At 41.7% G+C, this 19,934-nt stretch overlaps 1 protein-coding gene across 7 annotated transcripts in view; it reads left to right on the top strand.

Moving 5' to 3' along the window:
- Positions 1-8,225: 8,225 nt before the first annotated feature.
- Positions 8,226-19,934, top strand: part of ARMC2 (armadillo repeat containing 2) — a 161,726-nt gene continuing 150,017 nt past the window's right edge. For 2 of the 7 annotated variants that reach the window (XM_074397616.1, XM_074397617.1), the window contains exons 1-3: positions 8,232-8,350; positions 13,267-13,527; positions 16,861-16,933. In XM_074397616.1, the coding sequence (XP_074253717.1) occupies positions 13,310-13,527; positions 16,861-16,933 (291 nt within the window). In that variant the 5' untranslated portion in view covers positions 8,232-8,350; positions 13,267-13,309. Of the gene's footprint in view, positions 8,360-13,266; positions 13,528-16,860; positions 16,934-19,934 lie in introns of those variants that run through there. The other 5 variants (XM_003935942.4, XM_074397615.1, XM_074397618.1 and 2 more) reach the window with 5 other exon arrangements.

The raw sequence follows: 19,934 nt of genomic DNA, 5'->3' as shown, positions 1-19,934 counted from the left end.
TTTTGCTCCATCACCCAGGCTCAAGTGCAGTGGCTCGATCTTGGCTCACTGCAACTTCCATCTCTAGAGTTCAAACGATCCTCCTGCCTCAGCCTCCTGAGTAGCTAGGAGTACAGGCACCTGTCACCATGCCTGGCTAATTTTTGTATTTTTAGTAAAGATGGGGTTTCACCATCTTGGCCAGGTTTATCTCAAACTCCTGACCTTGTGATTCACCCACCTTGGCCTCCCGAAGTGCTGGGATTACAGGCATGAACCACCACTCCCGGTCATTTGAACAGTTTCTCCATTGGTAACATCTTGCCCAACTATAGTGAATATCATAGCCAGGATATTGATTGATAGAATCCATACTGTATTCAGATTTCCCTTGTTTGATATGTATTGTGTGTGTACAGGGGTGTGTGTATTTAGTTCCATGAAATATGAAGCATTATTTGCTTTGATGAGGAAAAGTGCTTTGTAAGTACACAATGACTATCATGATATTTTGTTTGTGGCTATTCTATATTCTTGGTAGAGAATTTTGTAGATACTATTTATGTAATATCATCTATCTAAATAACATAGAGACTTATATGACTATTCTTATGTCAATGAAGATGTGTGCTTAACATCTTTAGCTTTAAAGATTTTGCTATTAGAAGCCCAGATTTGGAACATTCAGCTGGATTTGGAACCTGCTAGGATTTCTTGAATATTTAAACCTGAAACTGGACTCCACATTTCCTTGAATGATCACAGTTAAGTCAAACTTCTCTTTTCTCTATTTAAATTGTCCTTCCTGTCATATTGCCAAAATAATATATTCTTGGGCTAGTAACTCAACAGCACATAAGTACATCATTGTTGCTTGGTTGGTTTGTTTTTAACCGAATTTGAGAGCACGATGGAGAGAAAAAAGTAAGTGTCCTGAGGGACCTCCTTTTAGCCCATGGGTCATCAGACTGCGTAGGGGGTTCCTTCTAAGGGAAACTCACTGCTGTCATCACCCATGAGAACCAGGAGGCATGTCGCTCCTGGAGTCACAATACCTGGGTGGTCACTGCCTTCTCTGTGGGGTGGTGCACATGGGTCATTCCATGTTATTAGCACAGCCCAAGGGGCCTGAGGTGCCAACCACTGACAGATCAGGCTTTCTCTCCTGCCGTCCCCTGTCAGCGCTTCATCTGGCCTCCTGGGACCTCTGACCACCCCAACTTCCTCCAAGATGGTAACCAGCCAGGCCACATCTTGGACCTCATCATCTGGCTCTCCCATCTGCGCCACCTCCAAAATCTCTAACCCTCAGCCCCCTGACTACAACCTACTCCCGTGGACTCCCAGAGCTCAGCAGTATCTTAAGGGTCATTCAGTTCAACTTCCACATCTCAAAGAAAAGACAGCTGCAGCTATTAAGTGACGTGATCACAGGCACACAGCTGAGGAATGACAGAGGCAGCTTTTGAATTAATAAGGTCTCCTGACTTTCCTTCCTCAAACTGCCTCATCTGCTCTGTTCCCGTCAGTGACTTCAGTCCTCCAGCTTCTCCCTAATCCTGCAGACCATTCCTCCTTCTCCCTTTACTTCCCCATCCAGCCTAGGCCTGTCACCTGCCCCTTCAGACTTTGTTCTCTGGCTATCCCCAGCCCTGGTCATCCCCATAAACACAATTTCTGCTCCTTCCCCTCAGCCATGGGGCATTACTACAGAAAGCCATAAACGATTGCTGACTGGATCCACCATGAGCCTGACCAATTGATTTTTCTCCTGTGGACTATTTCAAGGTGAATTACTGTTTGCAGTCCTTTTAGATGGGTGCTCAGTGCTGAGTAGACATGCTTGCTGAGTATCCCGTGGGCGGGACCATTCAAAGTCAAGGCACAGAGGTGGTGAGTTATAAGGGGTGATCAAGGAATGGCAGCGATCTGGTTTGGCTGAGAATGTGGTGTCTATAGGAACACAGTCTCCCAAGTCCAATGTGACGGTTAACACTGAGTGTCAACTTGATTGGATTGAAGGATGCAAAGTATTGATACTAGGTGTGTCTGTGACGGTGCTGCCAAAGGAAATTAACATTTGAGTCAGTGGGCTGGGAAAGGCAGACCCACCCTCAATCTAGGTGGACACAATCTAATCAGCTGCCAGCATGGCTAGAATATAAGCAGGCAGAAAAATGTGAAAAAAGAGACTGGCCTAGCCTTCCGGCCTAGATTCTTCTCCTGTGCTGGATGCTTCCTGCCCTTGAACATCGAACTCCAAGTTCTTCAGTTTTGGAACTCACACTGGCTCTCCCTGCTCCTCAGCCTGCAGACAGTCTATTGTGGGACCTTGTGATCATATGAGTTAACACTTAATAAACTTCCCTTTATATATCTCTCTCTCTAGGGAACCCTAATACATCCTCCAACAATCTGGGCTTGAATCCTAGATCCACCAATTTCACCACCTGTAGGACCTGCGTAAACAAAGAAACAAAACTTTAATTCCTATGCGTGTAGAATGAGGATAATAGTAGTACTTTAGGGTTGGAAGAGGAACTGATTTAAAGTGAGCAAAGCACTTAGCACAGAGCCCACGACATCTAACTCCCAAAAAAGTTCTAGTTCTTAGAATAACAGAGAACTACAGGCTGTCATGCAGATCAGGGAGGATCTGAGACTTGATTTGCTGGTCAGTGGGCAGACATTGAGAGCTCCTGGGCAGAGAGGGTGGCAGGGCATGTCCAGGACTGTGGTTTATGAACCACTCACTGTGGCTGTTGAGTGTAGAGTGAACAACCCTCTTGGAGCAGGAGGGGAATGGAGTGGAGTCAGAGGGGCCAGTTGGAGACTAGATGCAAAAAGTGCCCAAGATGGCCTGGTGACGGTGGGGTTGGTGGGGGTGGGGATGGGGGATACACATCTTGGAGAGCACCATGAGTCTGTGATGCGGGGTTTTTCATCTCTGGGTCATGCATAAATTAGGCTCCTCTCTATTCCTTCTGTTCTGAAAGCCAGGGATTCTTCAGGCAGCTCTGCCTCCTGCTGGCTCATAGCTGAGGTTCTCAGGCAGGGGAGCTCTGGCTTCTCCAGGGTTGAGGTTCTCCGAGCTGGCTGTGCACACCAGTCACCTCAGCAGCTCTAAAAGGCTGGCTCCACTCTCCATACTCCCACCTCCTCCAGGCACCGAATCAGTTCACCTGAGTGGGTTCTGGGCTGAGATGGTGCTGAAGCTCTCCAGGTGACTCCACTGTGCAGCCAGGATGGAGCAGCAGAGAGACCAGGGCCCAGGCCTCACCTCAGAGTTAGCACCAAGATAGAGCACGCGGCCTTGCGTTACACCTTCAGCTCTCTCCAGTTGGGACAAGCAACTGCCACAATCTTTGGATTCTCAGGATGACTCTCTATCAGAGAATTGAGAGATTCTGACAGTTGCCCAATCCAATGGGAGACACCTGTCACCAGACCACTGTGGTGGTCTTCAGGGTCTGCCCATAACAGTTGCTGCCCCTCCTTCCTTATGAACAGAGCTCCAGTTTGGTTCAGGTTGTCGCAGCCAAGTGCTCAAAGTGGGCTCCTCCCCAAAATCCCAAGGGATGAACCTTGATGGATTGAAATCAGTTACAGTAACAGCAGCCCCATCCACCTCTGCCAGGGCCTGGCGTGTGGCCATGTGACACAGCCTGGCCAATAAGTTGTAGAAACAAGGTGACCAAGGGGCTTCAGGGAAATGTTTCCTTCTCAGTATAGAGATATACTTAGAGAGGGCCCTTCTTCCCCAGCTCAGTGCAGCCACCACCGTCTTGTGACCGTGTGGGGAGACCTGATTGATCCTCCTCGGTCCCTGAGCTGCAGGGTCAACCCTGAAGCAGCCCAGTTCCAGTGACTGTTAAACAAAACAATAAATGTCCTTGGTGTGTAAGCTACTTTTAGATTATTCTTTTTTTGCAATCAAAAGCTTCTAAAAGATAAAGGCATGCTCACTTAGTAACGTCTCACAGGTGAGTTGGACAAAAAATATTGCATTTCTGATTGTCTTAGTTGGTCTCTTCTAACATCCAAGACTTGTTCAGGAAGAAGTAATTCATAGTTACAATCCTACTGATCTGACATGCTCCCTGAAAACTAGAACCTCCTCCCCTCCAGTGAAATACAGTACTTAGAGACTCTGTAATCTACTGGTAATTAAATGGACCTTCATTCATTAGCATTCCCGTCAACAACTTGGCGGCTTGGTGGAGCACATGGTCTGGGGTGACAGGGGTGATACGGAATAATGTACTTAAAGGTAAAGTAATACTTAGGTACACAGGTCACAGCTGAGCCCCAATAAAGACAGGATTTACATATAATATTGTAGTTGGTAAGTTTTAGGACAATTCCACAGTCTCATGTCTATCCAATTCCATGAAGTTAGTTTTCATTGAATTGTAAATTTCCAGCAAGTTGCATTTTAATGTAGTTGTGCCTTTAAATTTGTATGCAAAGATTGCATAGGCTGTCAATTTGATGAACTCCTCACGCTATATTTATTGTGTGATATATATAATTAAAGCACCAAGATTCTATATTGACAAAAGCAGAGTGTCTTGAAGTGAATATTAGAATTCTAAATTGGCGATATTTATTCCATGCCAGAAACATTTTTCCCTCTGTGAATTACATCTCAGTTGTCATAAAAATCACTGGGTTAGGGGGAACTGTGGACATTAAAGAAGTATTTATTTAACCTGGACCTTTTCAAGAATATATCTAATAGATAAATTAGGATGAGCTATAGATATTAAATAAGAGGTGTATACAGTAGAAACTATGATATAAGCTGTAAAATCTACTAGTAGTCTGTGGATAAAAAGCATCTATGAGTTCATCATTCTATTACAATTTTTGCATCTGAGACTGCATAAGACTAACATTACCCAATCTGCTGCCTATACAATTCTTGCTTTAATTCAAAATCTAGCAATTCAGAAGGCATTTTTAAGTGAATGTAAAGATTTTTAAGTTCCTCTTGATCCCTATAGCCCCACGCAGCAAGTACTCTGGGATAAGTGAGAGGAGGAAATAAAGAACATAGCTTGACAGCTCAGTAGCCTAGAAAGTACCTTTCCATGCTGCGGATAAGATGCCTATGTAATAGCAGCATGGCGTACTGGACTTGGGCATCAAGAACACCAGATCTGAGGTCCTTTTATTAGCTGTGTGCCGGTTGGTGGATCTCTTTACCTCCCCGAACCTCAGTTTTCTCCCATCTCAAATTAAGATAATAATCCCTGAACTAACTACTTTCCAAGCTTATTGTAAACTCCAAATTAGACAAAAGAAATAAAGTGCTGCAAATAAAAGCAATTTGGAAACTATAAAGTGCTTTATAAATGTCAGATACTTATAATGAATACTTTGTCTTCCTCTTTAATCTCTCTAAAGTATATGAAACATGTCAACAGTTTTGTTTCTAACGCAGTGCCACTTACAAAACCTAACTATGTAAAATTCTGTGAAATGGCCATCAGGTAACCATGGAGAAGCAGCCAAGTCAGTATAATCCGCCCCTGCTGTGACAGCCTAAGTATTTTCTCATATAGTGTCCTTAAGTGAGGTAGGCTGGGGAGTTTTATTGCTTCAAATAACTGCTTCCTCTAATTCTGCCTGTGTCATTCAATTGTTCTAATTTGCCCAGCAGATATTTCCTGGCCAGCTGAGTTGGGTAGCATCAGATTCCTGTAGCTTGCTTACGGTTTATTTTAGACCAAGATCCTAGGGTGCAAGACCACAGCTAGTAATTGGCTGGGCCAGAGGCTTTTAGGCTGATGTTTCCATTGAGATAGTAATTATATAATCATTGGTTCCAAGTGAAGGTGAGGCAGAGTGTCCAGAGGGCAGGTTACAAAGAAACCTAAGACCCCCTCAACCCTTCACCCAGGCTAAGGCTAAAAGTAAGGGGTCAGAGAGTGGAAAGGGAAAATATGTAGGGAATCCTTTCGGAGAAAGGAGTGTGGGGTGCTATGCCCTTCATCTCAAGCCAGCAAGAGGGGCTTCCCCAGGGGATTGGGACTGCCAGTGCCTGTAGTTAGGTGGCCTGGAGAACTGGAGCCTGATTCACTCTTCGGTAAGCTAAAGCTCCCTCCTATGGGAGCCTGGAAGGGGCTGCACTGGGACAGGCCTGAGCTCTCAGAGTCACTAGGGTAAGGGATGTGTGGGGTTTTCCTTGGGACCCATCTAAAGGGGTACCTAAAGCTGCAATAAACCCTGGGTTTTTAGCATTTTCAGGAGCCCCCAGAATGGAGGTCCCCATCAGTGAGAGACTCCAAAGGACCAGGAAAGACCCACATGAGCTGCTTTAACCGTAGGCCAGCACAGCAAGCTTGAAGCCGCTCAACTCCAGGAAGAAGTGCTCCATCTTCTTCCTTCTTCTCATTGCCAGTTTGATCCAAGCTGGGTCTTAAACAACATCTAGTGAAGGAGGATGCATGGGGGTGAGGGGCAAGCCTAGCGCACCCCTTCAGGGAAGGCCAGCTAGAGACCTTAAGCCTGGGGCTGGAATGGGGGAGGAAGACTTACTTTCATGTGAAGTTTGATGCATTTGTTTGTATCGTGCACCCAACATTAGAGTTTTGAAATGAAGCTGTGGTTGAGATTTAGTTATCACAGGACTCTGTCAGTTTTCTAAGAATGAGCAGAAAAGGCTGGGTGCAGTGGCTCATGCCTGTAATCCCAACACTTTGGGAGGCCAAGGCGGGCAAATCACCTGAGGTAAGAAGTTCAAGACCAGTCTGACTGACGTAGAGAAACTCTGTCTCTACTAAAAATATAAAAATTAGCTGGGCCTGGTGGTGCATGCCTGTGATGCCAGCTACTGGAAGCTGAGGCAGGAGAACTGCTCGAACCCGGTCAGTGGAGGTTGCAGTGAGCCCAGATTACACCATTGCACTCCACTCTAGGCAATAAGAGCGAAACTCCATCTTAAAAAAAGAAAAAAAGAATGAGCAGAAAAATCCAGGACTTTACCCCCAACTTTCTTTCCATCCAGGGGCAGGAGAAGATAACCAGCACTGAATAAATTCTAAAATGATAGTGAGAGACCAAAATAAAGTGGCATTGTATGACATCTCACAAGTCGTGAATTCAAAACACATAGTTTTATATAAAATGGGCAAAGGTCCATTTCCACAATGGAGTCCACTGACCAGTAAATGGGACTTGTTGATATAAATCATGTTGAGTCACTGGAAAATACTTTAATTCTGAAGAAAACAAAACATTTTGTTTTGGGTCCTAAAATTATCCAATCAACAAATAGGTATTTATTTTCTGTTATGTTTGAAATCCTCCTGAGTATCTTGAAGAATATTTACATTCCTTTAGTTCAGGTTAGTATAATTTCCCACCTGGCACGATGCCTTACACGTAGTATGTGCTCAAAAATATTTTCAATTTAATTATTCTTTACAAGATGCTTAGCACCAAGGGAAGTGGCATGTTTCCAATGTTGGTAACAAATATCACTTCAGCTGGAAAAGCCCCATGTCTACAAAACGTGGTGCAAACCTGAATGGAGATTGCTTATGATTTCACTTGTGTTTAACACTGTAAAGTGTTGCTAAATGGTCTAATAGGAGAGAAGGGAATTTAAACTAGAAACACATAAATTGTTTTTTGCCATTCAACTGTGATGACGCACGAACAAAAAGCGATTGGCCACGGGGGACCTAGACTGGAATCTCCTTCTCCTGCTCACTACACCTCGGCCCCCAGCTCCTCTCCTGTGGATGGGGACGCCAGGCTGCCTACCTCAGACTCAAGGGCCGATTACGGGCATACTCTGCAAACCCTGAAGTGCTCTACAAATGCAAGGGCTTAATAACAGCCAACATTTTAATATTCGTTGATTGCCACGTGCATAGCGCTCTACATCTATTTTCTCATGCAATCTCATCAATATTTCCTGCCACTTGACACTGGAGGAAACAGAGGCTCAGCAAGTGGTTCCAGGTTATACAGAGCCCTAACCTGAGCCAGTAAATCCTTACTCTTACCCGCAAGCATTAAGCTTCCGTCCTGCCTGTTGTTATTTTATAGAGGCGCTGGGAGCCTGTAGGGGAGCAACAAATGTGGTTCGGCAAATTGCTAAAAGCGGGCAACTGCCCACGACGCCTGCTCTGCCCTGACCTCCCGGCCTCCAGCCCTCGCCGGGCTCCTCCCACCCGCTCCGACGCCACGCCTCGGCGCTTCTACGCATGCGTTGGCGGGACCCGCGCAGGCCCAGAGGCTGAGCGGCGCCCTGGGGCTGGCCCCACCCGCTCCAACGCCGTGGCCGTGGCCGTTGCGTCTGGAGAGCCGGAGGACGAGCTGAACCTCGCAGCCGCTGCTATCTCCAACCTCATCGCAGGTGCTTTGGGTCAGCACGAAAGCCTCCTTCTTTGCCCCCTCGCCAAGCTCATTCCCCGGCCCGCTCCGCCCGCCCAGCCGCGGCCTGGCCCTGCAGTCTGGCGACCTGGTGGCGGCGGGAGGTAGTTTGTGTACGGTTACCATGGAGACGCTGGCGGCCGGGCGTAGTGGGAGGGCGGCCGGGCGGGGTGAGGAAGCTGCTGCGCTCTGCCCGGGCCGGGACCGTGGAGGAGCAGGCAGTGCCGTGGGTAGGGGAGCCGCTGCCTGCGCAGGAGGTGAGGTGTTCCCCCCACCCACCCCGCGGCTCACCAGGGACCCCTCCTGCCGTCGTCCACCTGTCTGTCCTCGGATGGGGGAGAGAGGCTGAGTGCTCTGTGAATGCTGTCAGGGGTCCGGAGCTATTGTCTTTATTTCTGTACACTCGCACTTAGCCAAGTGCGTGATGCTTCACAGAAAGCCCGGTAATACTTGTTAAATGAGAGTGGTAGACTAAAGGGCTTTGTCTAGGCAGGGGTGACCGGGCCAGAGTCATACAGTTTATATATCTGGGCACTTCCAGGTAACAGATAGGGCCTCAAATAAAAGTGTATATGTAACAGTATTTAACATACGTTAAAATCATACTAAAATCATTGTGTATGCATAATGCCTTTTGGGATCCATTCCCACAAGTAACACAACAGGTCTTATGTCCCACCCTGATTTACAATGATTATATTTTAACTTGGTTGAAAAGCAAGCACCATTTATTATTTGTATCCTGGTTTCTTAATCTATGAGATTCTGGTTAGTTGTTAATGTTGATTTGGCATAGCTGATATTCAATAAAATGCTTAATAAAAATTCTGTTTTCATAAAGGCAAGCACCATCATCCACCGTTTAAATTTTAGAACTTCAGTATAGAAACACTGAACAAATGTCATTCTCTCTTTTGTAATTTCTATTTTTAAATGCTCGTGAAAATGATTTTTGCTGTATCCTTTTATCATGTAGCACTTAGGCAGTAATTGTTAACATCTGTTAACATTGTTAACATTTGTAAGGGCCACATTAAAAAATGTTAACATTTTTAAAGCACCATGCTAAAGTCCTTTACATGTATTATTTAATTCTCCAAACAATCCTGTGAGGCAATTATTATTACTATCCACCTTTTATAGATGAGGAAACTGAGGCTTAGAGATGTTAGAGGCGTTGCCCAAGGTCACATGGCTGTGAATTGTCAGCATCTAAACCCTTACTCCAGCCTCTGAGCACTTAACCACTGCCTCTTTGGATACTCATATTAATACAAAAATGATTCTGAGTCATGGAAGGGTCCTGAGTGTTTGATTTGCAGGGAAGACTGAAGCTGGCCTGCCTTTCCCCCATTGCAGGCATCCTGGTAGTGCAGTGTTACATTTAGCAAGAAGGCCCTGGTTCCAGTGGCTATTAGCAGCAACGGTAAAGCCAGCTCTTTATAATTAGTTATAAACTTCTATAAATTATGACTCTGAACTTTCCCACAGACCAATAAGAAATACCTTGTTGGAAAAAAAAAAAAAAAGTTCTTCACTTTCAAATTTCCTACTGCTGGTGGTGTTCACCCTCTAGAGGTCCAGTGGATACCTCAGACTCAGGATGGTGTGATGCAAGACAGAACTCAACCTCTTTCTTCTTTCCCTTAAAGTCTGCTTCACCTCCTGTTTCTTTTAAAAGGTCTCCTTACCCTCTGGCTCCCCTAGGTTTGCATACCCAGTGCTGTTTCTTGTCTCTTCCTGGCATCACAGATGCCAAATCCTGTTAATTCTGTTCTCAGTGCACCTCCCTTGTTCTCATCTCTCCTCTAACCTCGGCCTCACCTTGACTCCTGTATCTCCGGCTTTCCATGCTTCGCTCATTGATCATAATATTGAGTCCTACTCTGTGCCAGGCAACTTGAAATAAAGGCAAGACACAAATGAGGCTAAATTTGAACTCATCTGACCACATGACATCCAGAATCAGATTTGAAATAAGGTCCAGGTTTCGTAATTCACTGTAACAGATATCTCCGATTAGAGAAATTATTCAGCCTTCATCTGGAAATTTCTTAGCTCAAGATTATATTTAAAAATGGAGTCAAGTGATTATGTAAGTGTTGACCTTCAGCTGTGCCTCATGTGGAGGGTTGGGGCAGAGAGTCTTGGGGCAATACCACATGCACAGGCAATTCTAACACAGAGGGAGGGTAGAGTGGCAGAGACCAGCCAGGGGCCCCATGGAGGCTAGCAGGGTGGGAGAGGCATGTCCAGGAAAGCTTCCTCGAGGAAGTGACCTTTGAGAGTTAGCTGGGTGATTATGTAAAAACTGTCTGATTTTACTACTTCTGATTTTTGCCTTCCTTTCCTTCCTGCCCGTCTCTGCCAGGTCAAAATATTGTGTTTGATTTGCTCATCGAGTTTTAATTTCTCGGCTTGCCATTTAATTTAGTTAGTTCAACCACAATCTCCATTTTCAGAGTTCCCTCTTGGCCACACACACCCTGTATGTCTTGGCGCTTTGCATTGGCTCACTTACTGACTTTGCTGGAGCTTCCCTTTCTACTCCAGCCACTGCCATTTGCCCAAATTCAGCCCTTTTTTCACAACCTAGCTCAAGCACCACCTCTTCCAGGAAGTCTACCTGATGCCTTCCCCCAGTCAGAAGTCCCTTCTTCCTTCGTGATTACATAAATAATTTGTCTCTATGTTTTATTGCTGCCATCAGTTTCTTCCTTGTATTGAAATGATTTGAGTAGAAGCAAGGTAAATACTCAGCTGCTACACACCAAGAAGGCTGTTCCTGTTGGGAAAATATTGGGGTCTCTGTGTGAGTGGGTTAATAGTTGTAGCCCCAGTACTTCCAAGTGCCTCACCTCCTACCACCCCATGTAGTGGATAAGAGTTCGAATATTACCTGTGGGCATATATCAAAGCTCTTTTTTTCCATTGCTTAAGACCTTGTCCAGACCAGGCATGGTGGCTCACACCTATAATCCCAGCACTTTGAGAAGCCAAGGAGGATAGCTATCCTTCTCACAATGTAATTGTTAAATTGAGATTTGGTGGAAAAAGAGAAGAAGAAGGATAGAGAAAGTTGTATTAGGCTTTTTGGTAAAAATTGATAGACAAAAATATTTTTAACCCTGTATCTACATTGTTTCTACCAGTATAGTATTCGGTCAGTCTAAATTCCTGTATGCCCGCACGTAATTCACAGGATTCTTAGAATTTGACCTGAGTAAATGCTCATCACTGTCTGAAAGAATATAGTTTTAAAGCCAGAGAGAACCTTAGGTCAGGAATGAGAGTCCATTATTACTCCCAAAAGAACTTTCTCTAGTCTTTATTAGACTTGCCAGATTACTTTTGGACATTGTTAGACTTATTAGTGCCATGTGAGGCCAAAGGGGTGGCAAACCTGATTTAGGCTCTGGAAGAAGCCTGTTTATTGTAGAGAAACCTCTTCTCACTTAGCGGCCTCATTTCTTACTGCACTAGGTCTTTTAGAAACAAACCAACAAACCTGTCATGGCCACTGAAGTTAGATGTTATGGGTCTGAATTTGTATTAGGCTTCCAAAAATAATATACATATATGCAGCTATAAAATATTTTGTGTATACTTTAAATAATTATCATTGAATATTTCAAAGTAAAAACCAATTATTTCAAAAGTATTAGAAATAAAATGTACTAGGCCTGCCATCATTTTTGATAGTTATATTAATGAACGTAATTATAGAGACCTTGCTTAAATTCAAAATCCTATATAAAAAATTCATAAAATTGTATTGCTTATCAAGTAATTTTTTACTGTTTTAGCTCAACACCTGGCATTTCCCTATGAGAAGTATGCCATAGTGTTTATAGTTTGCATCAGAAACTCTTGGGGTGGAGTCTGCGTAGAACTAAACAAATGTTCTTGTTGTCTGTTGTTATGTAACAATGTTCAGAATCACAATATAGTAAATCTTTATTTGTCTAAGGAATCACCTGTTGATTCTACTTAGAGAAATGGACTCTTTTTACTTTCCTGGGGCATATGTCACAAGGCAGTTTTCTCTTTTGCAGAAGTTATTCTAAAATTGGGCAGCTGAAATAGGTGAAAAATTCATAGAACCCTGTCTCTCTAGAGATATGGGGTTCAAGTTTTTTTTTTTTCCTAAGAAATAAACACCTAATGCTATGTACTCATTAGGATTACATTTTAAAAATCCGTACTATTTTAAAGTTTAGATTTGTCTCCATGGGACACACCAACATTTGAGAAGGATCTGCATTCTCGTGGCCCTTGTAATGACTTTCACTCTTTCAGAAAGGGGTGTTGGGAAAGGATCTTCTGGTATTGATATTTGGTATTTATTTACTTAGGTCACTACCTCAAATTATAGGTGAGCTGAATCAATTCATTTAATTACATCATGGGCAAATGTGGGCTGAACCATTCTCTGAAGTTTGTTGCAAAATGAAGTGTCCTTTGGAAAGACAACATTTCTGTCTAAAATTTAACCTTAGTGTGGAGGGTAGTGGGGAAGAAAAAAAAAAACTGTTTACATTTTAACAAAACCCTCAGTGTTTTTTATAGGATGAAGACCATGAGATGATTCTCTCTTCCTATTCTGTCTTCTTTCATGATTAATCGTTCTCTCTGGGTTTAGCTTTCATCCTGGGTTTCTTCCTTGCACATCTTTTTCCTCAGTTGTATATTTTTGAGGAAATTCTCCTCTCTACACTTTTGAGAGCTGTTCTCAGATCCTAACCTTCTAACTGCTTGGTGGATTTTTAATTAAAAATTGATTCAGATTTTTTAAAGCTTAATATAGCAGAATGGTTTCATATATGGATGGGTTTAAGCGTTGCTTTATAAAGTACTTGATAAAAATAATTGATGGGTTTTTGTACCATACATTTGCAGGGTGTGGTGTCTATCTGAAGAATATTTTGCTTTCAAAGGAGAGATGTTGTCTCCAAATGATAAAAAGTTAGGAAAACTGGATCCATTTTATCGGCCTTCAGTGTCTAAGCAGAAGACCAGTGCAGAAATCATAAGTGAAGCACGAAATGCGTTAAGAACAGTTAGAACCCAAAGACCGTTTACACCGCAGGAAGACCAAAGAAAACTGTTTGGAGCTGCATCTTCACGAACATCGGGAAATAGACCTCCTTCCTCCTTCAGGTATGTGGCATTTCACTTTCATGTGCGCTCAGATATTCAGCACCAGGTTACGCTTTCCCTTAATTCTACTTATGGATAGTTTTTTAAAATAGACTTATTTTTTAGAGCAATGCTAGGTTCCCAGTAAAACTGAGTGGAAGGTACAGAGACTTCCCATGTACCCCCTACTTCAACACATGCACAGCAACTCATTATCACCATCCCCCACCAGAGGGGTAAATTGGTTACAATCAATTAACATTTTGACACGCCGTTATCACTCAAAGGCTGTAGTTCACATTAGGGTTCACTCTTGATATTGTACGTTTTATGTGTTTGGACAAATTTCTGATGACATGTAACCACTATCAGAGTAGTTTCATGCCTTACGGATTCTTTGGTCTGCTTATTTTTCACTTCCTTCCCTCATCTCCTGGCAATCACTGATTTTTTTTACTGTTACCATAGTTTTGCCTTTGCCACAATGTCATATAGTTGGAATATATAGTATGTCACCTTTTCAGATTGGCTTCTTTAACTTAGTGGTATGCATTTAAGTTTCCTCTGTGGTTTCTCATGGCTTGAATAGCTCACTTCTTTTTAGTGTTGAATAATATTCTGTTGTCTGAATGTATCACAGTTTATTTATCTTTTCACCTACTGAAGGACACCTTATTTGCTTCCAAGTTTTGGCAATTAGAAATAAAATTGCCATAAACATCCACGTGTAAGTTTTTATGTGGACGTAAGTTTTCGACTTCTTTGGGTAAATGCCAAGGAGCATGATGGCTGGATCATATGGGAAGATGGTGCTTAGCTTTGTAAGAAACTGCCAAAGTGTCTTCCAAAGGGACTGTATCATTTTGCATTCCCACTAGCAATGAATGCGCGTTCCTGTTCCTCACATCCTTGCAAGCACTGTCATTGTCAGTGTTCTAGATTTTGGCCATTCAAATTAGTGTACAATGGTATCTCATTGCTTTAATTTACTTTCCCTGGTGACATATGATGTGGAGTGTCTTTTTATATATTTATTGCCTTATGTATGTCGTCTTTGGTCATGTGTCTGTTAAGGTCTGTGGCCCATTTTTTAAATGGGTTGTTTATGTTCTTGTTGAATTCTAAGAATTATTTGTGTATTTTAGATAAAAATTCGCTATATGTCTTTTGAAAATATTTTCTCCTGCTCTGCGGCTTTTCTTACTATCTTGATGGTGTCTTCTGCAGAGCGGAAGATTTTAATTTTACTGAAGTCCAGCTTATCAATTCTTTCTTTCATGGATTATGAGTTTGGTGTTGTATATTAAAAGTCATCGCAGTACCCAAAGTTGTCTAGACTTTGTCCTATGTTATATTTTAGGAATTTTATAGTTTTGTGTTTTATATTTATGTCTGTGATCCGTTTTGAGTTAATTTTGGTGAAGGTTGTTAGGTTTGTTTGTTTGTAGATGTCCAGTTGTCCCAGCACTATTTTTTTTTTAAGGAATATGAGCCAAAGTTTTACTTGTTAATATCTTGCATTTGAAGTACTCTTTGATAACATCCTTAGCTTAAGATTCTTTTCCATAGTCCTACCACGCAACTACAACCAATTATATGGAGTTTCCCTCTCTGTCAGTTTTACAGAGACCTACCCATTATCCTAGTTTATTGTCATCAACCTTAATTAGATTGATTTGGTGTTCAGCTCAGAGGGCCTCCATCAACTTGAGATACAATCTCATCACAGTTAGATGAAAGCCACAAAGATGGGCTTGGCTCTCCTGAGGTTTTGACAGCTTCACACATTCCATGTGCTAGGCTGTCCTGGATGAGGGTGGTCTTCACCTCTTTTAAAGCAGTATTAACATCTGCTGCACCTCCAGCAGCAGTACCATCCTCAGCCATGGCAATGGGTTGTGAGTGAAGGTGAATCTTGGAATGCAGCAAGCCTCCAATTCCGTGCAACTTGGAGGTGGCAGGGAAAGAGCCCAGCACCAGTTTTTGAAAAGGCTCTGTTTTCTCCATTGTATTGCCTTTGCTCCTTTGTCAAAGATCAGTTGACTGTATTTATGTCAGTCTATTTCTGGACTCTCTATATTCTGTTCCATTGATCTAGTTTTCTCTTCTTTCACCAGTACTATACTGTCTTTATTATTGTGGTTTTATAATATGTCTTAAAGTCAGGGAGTGTTTGTCCTTTGAATTTGTTCTTCTCCTTCAACACTGTGTTGGCTATTCTGGGTCTTTTGTCTCTCTCTAGAAACTTTAGAATCAGTTTGTCAATATCCACAAAATGACTTGCCAGGATTTTGATTGAGATTGCATTGAATCTATAGATCAAGTTGAGAAGAATTGACATTGACGATGTTGAGTCTTCCTAGCCATGAAAGTGGAAGATCTCTCCATTTATTTAATTTCTTTCGCTGAGTTTTGTAGCTTTCCTCATCTAGATTTTATCCATATCTTGTTACATTTATAACTAAGTGTTTAATTTTTAGAGTGCTAACATAAACAGTAATATGTTTTCATTTCAGTTTCCAACCTTGTATCCTGCAACCCTGCTATAATCACTTATTAGTTCTAGGAGTTTTTTGTCAGTTCTTTAGGATTTTCTATATAGGTAATCATATTATCTGCAAACAATTTTATTTGTTCCTTCCCAATCTGTATGCTTTTAATTTCTTTTTCTTGTCTTATTGCATTAACTAGGATGTCCTGTATAATACTGAAAAGCAGTATTAAGAGGGGACATCATTTCCTTCTTCCTCATCTGAGTGGGAAAACTCTTTCTTATCATAAAGTATGATGTTAGCTGTAGGTTTCTTGTAGATAGTCTTAGAAGTTTTTCTATTCCTAGTTTGCTAAGAATTTTTTTTTGTGTGTGAATGGGTGTTGGATTTTGCCAAGTGCTTTTTCTTTATCTGTTGATATGATTATGTGACTTACCTTCTTTAGCCTGTGGTGTGATAGATTACATTGATTGATTTTCAAGGTAGTTGTTTCTTTAAGTCTGACTTTTGTTCAAGATTCCTGAAGGTCATTCCAAATGTTAGTTCAGGAAGTTACTTTGGAATGAAATGGTTACTAGTGGTTGTCCCATACCAGCTTTATAAAGTGAGATGAACAAAGCTTTTTAAGAAATTCCTATATACACTTCTTCTTTTCATTATTCAGTATTTTTTAATCTTCCTATAAGCAATCAAAAGACTTGTTAATAAATTGTTTTAAGTACAATAACATTAAATTTTTTTCCCTCAAGTCTTATGCATTGCATCCTTTGACTTGTTTTTTTAGCTAGAGTTAACTAATATATACCATAAATAAAGAAATAATTCTTCACAAACTAACACTCTGAACCATCTCTTATGCTAGCCTCCATGCATCCAGTTTTGAGTCATCTGATTCCAGGCCTATCTCTGGCGCACGTCTTAGTCCACTAGAACTGGTGAGTACTTTATATAACCACCAGTACTTTATATTATGTTGCTAAATGAAATTAGCCCAAAATACTTGGAATCAGCACTTATATATGCCATGAAAATTATCATGTACACCTAAATATGCTAATTTAATATGAAAGCAGGTTCTTTTTTTATTGTTCAAATGTAACGGATAATATCTAATGAAATACTTCTATAATTTATCTATAGTTTGATAATAAAGAAGAAATTTAAAAATATATAATAACTTGGTAAGCAATGTTGCACAATATTTTTTCTTAGTCATACATACATATTATTTTCTTCACAATTATATATACTAAAATTATATGTATAATTTATATTAAAGTTGTATATATCTTATACATATATAAATATCATATAATACATATTTATATATAGTCTCTCTATATATACACGTTTACATATTAATATATGTGCTCAAAGATTTGTTACTAAAAAACTAACAAAAATTCCTATTCATCTCCTGTCCCCTTATTCTTCATGGTTCCCTCCTCAGTGGCTTTCACTTTACACTCTTTTGACACATCCTTTTAGGATTTACATCCAGATTTCCCGGTGCCACACAGTCTTGCTGCTTTCTGACTTATGAGCATGAGGAATTACCTAATGACTTCTCCCTAAGGAAAATGAAGATTTAGTTTCTGTCTGTCCTTTTGCCTTTTATCATAATGCGTTCACCTTTTCTACCCCACCATTACACCCATATAGTTACAACTTTGGTTAGATCTGTTTTCTCTGACCATGATTACATAAACCCTGTTCATAGCTGAGCCTTGAATTAATGATAAATTTTCCTTTCCTGCACCACTTTTTATTTCCCTGGCATTAATAACTGCCTTACTTTTAAGTTTTGTATTACGTATTAGTATTTCAACCTCAAACTCATCCCCAGTGGTCTAAATCTCCATTTATATTCAGGCACATGAGGGATTCTGTGGATTTACGTCCTTGGAGAACTCTGCACACGTCCTGCCCAAACACTTTCCCTGAGCACCTGGTGCACAGCTCTCCTTCGGTGCCCCTCAGCATCATCCTGGGGACATGGCTTCTCCTTCTTGTGCTGGCTTTTTCCTGGTTCCTGTGTCTCAAGTCCTCTTTCTTGATATATTGTGGATTTCATAGAGCATTCCCTCCCATAGTTTCTTGAGAAAGGGTACGTGGAAAGTAAATTGAGACCTTGATTCCTGTTTTTTCTTCTCTGGAAGTTTGTAGGATGTTTCTCTTTGTTTCTAGTGTTCTGAAATTTCATGATAATGGTTCTCTGTGTGAGTCTCTTTTTAATCGATCATGCTGGGCATTTGAAGGGCCCTTTTAATGTGGAACCTCATGCCTTTCAGTAAACATGGCTATTAATTGAATATTTAATATCATCATTGTGTCTTACCCACTTCTTTGTTCTGTTTGCTCTTTCTAGAATTTATTATTCAGATGTAGGACTTCCTGGCTGAGTGTGGTGGCTCACGGCTATCCGAGTGCTTTGACAGGCCCAGGCAGGCGATCATCTGGAGTCAGGAGTTTGAGACCAGTCTCACCAACACGGTGAAACCCCGTCTCAACTAAAAATAAAAAATTAGCTGGGCATGGTGGTGCATGCCTGTAATCCCAGTCACTTGGGAGGCTGAGACAGGAGAATTGCTTGAACTTGGGAGGCAGAGGTTGCAGTGAGCCAAAATTGTGCCACTGCACTCCAGCCTCGGCAACAAGAGTGAAACTCTGTCTCAAAACTATATGTGTATGTAGGACTTTGTGGACTGACACTTAAGTTTTCCTATTTTATCCTTTCTGTTTTACATCTTTTTGTGGAAGAGACTGTATTCTGATCCCTTTATTGAATGCTTTCCATTTCTGCTATCATGTTTTTAATTTTCAAAAGTTTTTTTTCCCCTCTAAATTATCTCTTTATACATTAGTCTGTTCTTATTTCATGGTTGCAGCATCTTATCTGAGTATATCAGTGGTAGTTTTTAAATTAAGTTTTCTTCTCCCTTTATAGTCTCTGTTGCATTTTTATGTTGGTTTTTGTCTCTGCTTTTTATGCTAGAGGCTTCCTCTGATGCCTCATGCTGTTTGTTTGTCTGCTCTTAAGAGTAGGGGTGTGTGGATGGGGTTGGTCAACCTACAGATGGTATCTACGCACACCTATGCTTAGGAGCATCTGGCTGGACTGTATTGTTGGTGACACCCCAATGGCAGTACCTTCAGGACTTTTCTTTTTTTTTTTTTTTTTTTTTTTTTTTTTGAGATGGAGTTTCGCTCTTTTTACCCAGGCTGGAGTGCAATGGCGCGATCTCGGCTCACCGCAACCTCCGCCTCCTGGGTTCAGGCAATTCTCCTGCCTCAGCCTCCTGAGTAGCTGGGATTACAGGCACGCACCACCATGCCCAGCTAATTTTTTGTATTTTTAGTAGAGACGGGGTTTCACCATGTTGACCAGGATGGTCTCGATCTCTTGACTTCGTGATCCACCCGCCTCGGCCTCCCAAAGTGCTGGAATTACAGGCTTGAGCCACCGCGCCCGGCCCTTCAGGACTTTTCTTACGGTCTAGTCATATTCTCTATAAAGAAGTATCTTCCACACTTTTTCCTGGATGTCAAAGTCTGGTTGCTGGCTTCCAGGTATAGGAAGAAGGCAGGACTGCCCAGTATTTAGGATATAAATATTCAATTAATAGCCGTGTTTATAAGTATTCTGACACTCAACAATAAGGGTACTTATTGTGATAGTACCCTTACTTGTTGAGCTCAGTTAAAGAAGACCCTGTTTTACCTTCTTTAGAGAATAAACCTAACTTCTTCTGGGTTCATTAGCCTGACTACATGGAGCTGGGAAAACAAAGGATGGAATTATAAAAAAAAACAAAGGATGGAATTACATAGAATTTCAGCCAATCCTGCTTATTTTAACCACTCCTCCCCTTCTATCCCTTCTACCAGAAGTACTTGGTGATACCAGTTCCCTAGACTTCTATGAGATTGGTATGT

The sequence above is a fragment of the Saimiri boliviensis genome, chromosome 4 (genome assembly GCF_048565385.1).
Source record: "Saimiri boliviensis isolate mSaiBol1 chromosome 4, mSaiBol1.pri, whole genome shotgun sequence".
NCBI lineage: Eukaryota > Metazoa > Chordata > Mammalia > Primates > Cebidae > Saimiri > Saimiri boliviensis.
Note: the sequence above shows the minus strand (reverse complement) of the source record. Positions and strands in the feature narration are given on the sequence as shown.